Source organism: Stegostoma tigrinum, chromosome 2 (assembly GCF_030684315.1).
Source record: "Stegostoma tigrinum isolate sSteTig4 chromosome 2, sSteTig4.hap1, whole genome shotgun sequence".
NCBI lineage: Eukaryota > Metazoa > Chordata > Chondrichthyes > Orectolobiformes > Stegostomatidae > Stegostoma > Stegostoma tigrinum.
The window spans coordinates 59,737,302-59,743,806 of NC_081355.1; the positions used below are offsets into that span (position 1 = coordinate 59,737,302).

The window sequence follows — 6,505 nt, forward strand, 5'->3', positions numbered from 1 at the left end:
TCAAGTTCTTCAAACTTCATCTGACTGATCCATAATCTGCACTGATGTTTACACAACTATTCAATGTTGCAGTAAATTACCAATCCTACTAAATTGATGATTCACACAAAAACAATTGAATTCAATGGTAATGGAGATCTCATTTTGCTTTGACCTCAACATTTGTCCATATTCTTTGTGAACATGTGAACTAATTCAGTACAGCAAATGTATATTTCACTTTAATACACAATATTCAATCCACACAACAATGGCTTTAAGCAGCAGATGCCAGGTTTATCAAGTGCACAAATCTAGAATAATGGAAACCATAGGACTGTTTCCAAAAATCTTTGGTCAAATTAAAAGAAAATTTACTAATAATTTTTTCTTCTCTTTGTTGTCATAGTTAAGCTTTAAAACAAATATCAGATAAAGCATGAGAGCATACATATTGTGTACGTCTTCATCTACGGTGACATGAGTTACCATGACAATTACCATGAATGTTGCCTACAATCTAATGTGATAATTTGAAATTATATAGAATATTTCTTTGCTTTTAAGATGCATTACAAGGAAGCATAAGGAGACAGTTCACCAACAATAGTCCCAAACTATTGGTAATCCTATGCAAAATGTCTGTTACATTATGCAAATACTTCTAACAAGCCATTCTAAAGCCGTATTACAAGACTGACTGAGATGATCAATATGTAAATTTACCTATAGCTCTTTGTTTCTTTGACCTTATGTTTGCTGGAATACATTGGTTACTAGTCCAACAATGCCTTGATTTTCAAATTTCTGTCCTTGCATACAAATCCCTCTTGGCTTCACCCCTCCCCATTATTCTAAATTCTCCCACTACATAATCTCATAAGAGCACTGCTTTCCTTCAATTCTGGAATCATGTGCAGACCTCCTGATTTTCTTCAAGCTTTTGATTATGCCCGCCTGGGCTTTATGCTCTTGGATTTGCTCTCAACCTGCTTCATCTCTCTCTCCACCTTCAAGATGGACTTTAAAACTTATATATTTGGCCAATCTTTTGATCACCTTAACTAATCACTTTATGTGGCTCTTTGTCAAATTTTGTCTGATATATTAGGTCCTTTAGAACATTTTTCTGCATTAAAGGACCTACATATGGTGTTGTACCTTTACTTATTGCAATTATTATTCTGCAGTATTTGAATTCATTCCAGTTCCTTTTAATGATGAAAATCAAATCACATGCACAATTCCATGAAGTACTACTCACAATGAAAAATGTGTTGATAGCTATTTAATCAGTTCTAAATATTCTTCAAATCATGTTTTACAAATATTGTCATAGTATGTCACAAATCAGAAACTAACAGGAGACTATTTTAGCATTGCACATTGCTCTTGAAGTTAACCTGCAATGATGTATTAAATTTGCTCAAACCAGTTTAGTGATTGTCATTTTTTTTCTGATTCATTTGTTCTCCTTCATTACATTTGCATCCCTATGGTTTAAAATAATTCCTCTGGAGCTTTCATTGACCAAATATTTCAACAAAAAAATGCTTTTTATTTTAGAAAAATTATTGAACTTATTTTCATGAAATTATCCTCACTAATCAGAGGCACTGTTTTAAGAAAATATGAATTTCAAAACATTTTTATCTAAATTCTTAATTCATTTTGTTTTTTATTCACGAGAGTAGTCATTAATTATTTCTGTAGGAGAGCAGGATAGCTTTTCATGACTATCACCATAGTTGTTACCAACCCTACTCTGAGGGTAGCCAACTAACCAGAACAAGCCTAGAGTTCCGTTTGTCTTTTATTCTGAGGGGAAAATGGAGAGTAGATATAAATGTAATTCTAATGCATCTCAACGAGAATACTGAGAGAAACTCGGACGTTGTAGCCTTGCCTGGCAGCTGCAGGGCTGGCCTTGAAGGCCAGAGCTGGATTTTACAGTCCCCACATAATTAGTTAATTATTTGCCTAAGGCAATAAAACAGAAAATGCTGGAAATACTTAACAGGTCAGGCAGTATCTATGGAGAGAAACTAAGATAGCATTTCAGGTCAATCACGGAGTTCATCGTGAGTTCTGTTAAGTTTTTCCACAACGTCCTGTTTTAATTCAAGCTTTCTAGTATCTGTGTTATTTTACTTTGTTGTAGTTGCCCAAGACCAGGACTTCTGTCAGCATCAGACAATTCCTTCCACCCCCTAGAGCTGCTGGCCAGTTAGACAGCTGGCAGCTCCTCAGTCTCAAGAATGCTACTGAGATCAGTGGCCACTGCAGGGTCTGTAGTAAACTCATGGCTAGAAGCAGCATCGTAGCACTAGGTAAGTGGGATGGGCATGTCAGAAGAATCAGATAGTCAGCAGGAGTAAGGATTAATGGCTCACTCGGTGTTAGAGGAGCCATTTGGGATTAAGCAAGCATGGACAACCTGTAACATTGAAAGACCCTTAGTGGAGCATAGGCTGCCCAAACAGGAGGAATTTCCCCTGTTAAAGTATATGTAGTGACCTCACTAATTGGCAAGGGCCCCCTCCCTCCTCAACACCAGTAAAATGTCAACAGTGGCTGGAGAAGGCCCTTAAGAGGCCAGCTTAGTTTTTCAGTTGGCTTTACAGCAGACAAGCCACCCAAAACACCTCCTTTGCACCTAGTAAAATTCCAATGGGGACAACAACCACTGCACCCTCCTGCCTTCCTGCTTAATTTTACACCACTATACTTAATACCAATCTACCCACAAAGGGGACATAAAGTTCCAGCCAGTGTTGATGATTCAATTCATAGGTGTCCAACCTACAACTATCTAGTTATGATGTTTACTTCACTTGACAAAGGGGTAGCACTCTGAAAGCTTGTGATTTCAAATAAACCTGTTGGACCTGTGATTCATGAAGTAGAATCTATGCTTCCAGCACTCTAAGCTTACTAAACTAAAAGCAGTTAATGCATTAACCTGAAAATCAGTTATATATCTGAACACCTATGACTGTATGAAACAACTATTCTTTGTGATGTAACATATTTTGTTGGTCCATATTGCTGAGCAATCAGATTCACAGTAATTATCAGTGTATGATTTGCATCTCTTATCTTTAGTGCCATGCATATCCATGTGCATGTGACCGTTTGTTTTTGACATTTAGCATGTATCTTTTTTCTTAGAAAGTGAGCTACTAACATGTGTATTTTTATGGCTTGTATCAGTTGTTGGTTTGCTTGTTGAGTACAACTAGTTTGAATGATTATCCATCAACCTTATCTCTTTTCCCTTCTGGCATTTGTTTAATAGCATTCACTAAAAAAAAGCTGCAGGTAGTGTGTTATGCTGTTATGTGCTGCCACTATGTTTGATTGTCCTACATCTTAGAGAAAATCACGTGCTATGTGATTCATCATAGTTGTGACAATAAACACTTCTGTTCAGTGTCTAAACTGATAATCATGGCTGGTCAAATAATTTTTTACCTTATTTAATTGATATGTGCAATTGTGTGAAAACTTACCAACTTAGTAAACTTCTAATTAATACAGTAGCTAAAAAGCAAACCTTTTCTGCCCTCAAACAACATTTTAGGACTTCCCACTAAAAAGTGTAATGGGCTGGCAAAAAATTAAGTCAATATTTATTGTATTGCCTGTTCTTTGTTTTGGTCATAATCCTATACTATTATTTTATTGCTAATCTCACACCTTCTGACCTCGTATGAGGCCTGAACTGGAAACTGTATAATTTTATTACAAACTGCTGAAATATTGATTGAAAGGAAGAGAATTTAGAAATCTGTGAAATAAAGTTAATTTTGTGTTCCGTCACAATTATAAATTTTCTAGGTTTTTCACTGAATTTGTATTTGTTGATGTATTGAAAATCCGCTGCTACTTTTAAACAACATGAGAGCCTTAGTTTAGGCTTATGAAAGTTTCCACCTTACCTGAAACAATACAAATATATAACAAAGTATAGACGTTGAAAAGTATTGGAGTGTTGTTTAATCACAAATGTATCTAACAGATTGATCCCATTCTTTATAGGGTAACTATGTTTGGAAAGGACAACTTGATGAATGCTGAAAACCTTGGAATTGTGTTTGGGCCTACATTAATGCGACCCCCTGAACAAAATACACTGGCAACTTTGAATGATATGCGATACCAGAGACTGATTGTTCAACTCTTGATTGAAAATGAGGATGTATTGTTCTGAGAGAAGAAAACAATATGAAGTAACACCAGCATTGTAGTTGCTGTTTGTGACTTAGCTGCAAATGGCACTGGTGCTACTATCTCCTTGCACAATTGGCTACGTAAGCTTAAGTCTGATGCTGCAGATGAGTACTAAAACATTTCCTGTAGCCTGCTTGTTAGGCAGTACATGTTTAATTAAGAGTTGAGGTTGGGAAGGATTATCCTAATATTCCATATGTTTTCCCACAAAAATAGTTTTTGCTGTATAACATAACTCTTAAGTAAAACTGGTGTGTGACTACCACAAGCTACAGAGTTGATATCTTGCTTTTTAAAATCGAAGACAAATATCCTCCTTTGGTAAAGCCAGTAGTCAGATTTCCACTCCAAAGTTAGCTTGGTGCAGAATTAGTGTTTTTTTTTAAAGTTATAATTATATTGTTTACCTGTTTCATTTCCGAAATACATCACAGAATTTTGAATTGCACTAAGTGTCTATACATTAGCATATCAATTAATTTATACCTATACATTTTCAAAAAATCATTGTCCATTAACTTGAATAGAAATTTGTGCTACATATAACAAATTATCAATATACGAGAAATGATCAATTTTGCAATACTTACAGGAAATAATGCCGGTCACACGCAGCAGTGAAAAGATGATATTCAAACAGTAATTTTTAATTATCATTGTACACTTCTGCCCTTTTCTGCCCAAAACTTCCCCATTGTATTTACATTCAGCTCACAATGAGAACTGAATTAATTTTCACATTGCTGTATTTATGACTGCCAGAGTAATGAATGGAAAGCATTTAATTTGTATATATGTATATAGCTGTGTTTAGTTATCATTTTGGTAATGATAGAAGAACGTTGCCAAATTAAGAAGGAAGGATCTTCTGTATTTCTTCCATTTTATTTTTCCTTGTGAACATTAGCTATATTCCTGGTTATTATGGGCCATGTGGGCTGCATTTCAAAACTGTTGAACTTCATACTTTCTTCGCAAGTTTCTTTCATACATCATTTTGGTTAGAGAAAACTTATCAATCCTTTCATGTTTTGCAGTGGCATATTAATAGTTTTCTGTGGTTCCCTTGGTGGTGTTAACTCATCCCTTTCAAACAAATATATTTAAAGTAGATTGAAAATGTTTTAAGAAGTGTTCTGTGATATAATTTTGATAGTTTTCAAATGCAAATTATATGTTTTAACTAAATCAAATGCTGCAAATGTTTAATAGATAACTTTAAAATTCTTCTGAGATGTAAATTTGCATTGTTTAGTGAACTGAGCATAGTCACTGGTACCTCTGTTTAAAATATTTTGCTTCAAAAGCTTTTGGCTATTTTATTTCTCATCAATGAATGTGTAAAATGATGCCAGATTTACTTTGTAAATTAAACAATGTACTGTGAAAAATTTATTAAATGTACTATTAAATTTAAATCCAACAAGTTACTGACTTTTATCAATAAATGACAAAGAAAGATTTGATCTTTAGTGAAATTTTCTAATGCCATGCCAATTGATTAAGGTATAACTTTTTACATGAAGATAAACATTTTGTTGCAAGATTCAGTGCTCAGCTGTGCATTTTGTTTTGCCACTTCTGAAACAGTGTACACGTAGTCTGATACCTCAGCACAGTATGTCTGCTACACTGTAGGTATTACTGCCTCTTCGTTGAATCATGAAAACTGAAATCCTATTTGCCACTCTGAGTGCCATAGTTACAATGTTTAAAAGACACTTAGGTAGGTACGTGAATAGGCAAGGTTTGGAGGAATATGGGCCAAGAGCAGGGAGTTGGGATTAATTTAGTTTAGGATTATGTTTGGCATGGACTGATTGACCATTTGTCTATTTCCATACTGTATGACTCTATGACTATTCAAAACAAAGCAGGACAGTTCTTCTGTGTTCTCGTTAATATTAACCCAAAGTCTGGAGAAACTCAGCAGGCCTTTCAGAAGCTGTGTAGACAGAACCAGATGATGTTTAAAGACGAATGACATTATAAAGCAATGAGAGGTCAAGAAGAGCATTTGGAACAGAAATGCAGGCCAGAGAAATCTTAAACTGAAAGAAGAAAAGACAAAGGAGTGGTGATATTATAGAGAAAACATGGAGTAGATCCAGAGTAAGTGATAATAAAGATGTGTTCTAACTGAAAGCAGAGTCATGAAAAACAAGATGCAGACATTAGGGAGTTGGTGGGGTCGGTGTAGGGCAGTAGGACACATTGCTTCCTATCTCCGGCTAGACTGCGACTACAGGACTGAACATCAAGCCATTGTTTCAACTGTCACTGACATCACCTC

The 6,505-nt window shown here is 35.2% G+C and overlaps 1 protein-coding gene across 1 annotated transcript in view; it reads left to right on the forward strand.

The window, feature by feature from the left end:
- chn2 (chimerin 2) overlaps window positions 1-5,673 on the forward strand; it is a 347,736-nt gene extending 342,063 nt beyond the window's left edge. Inside the window, exon 13 of the mRNA XM_048521130.2 lies at window positions 4,021-5,673. Coding sequence (XP_048377087.1) covers window positions 4,021-4,192 — 172 coding nt within the window. The 3' untranslated portion in view covers window positions 4,193-5,673. The remainder of the gene's footprint in view (window positions 1-4,020) is intronic.
- The last annotated feature ends 832 nt before the right edge of the window (window positions 5,674-6,505 follow it).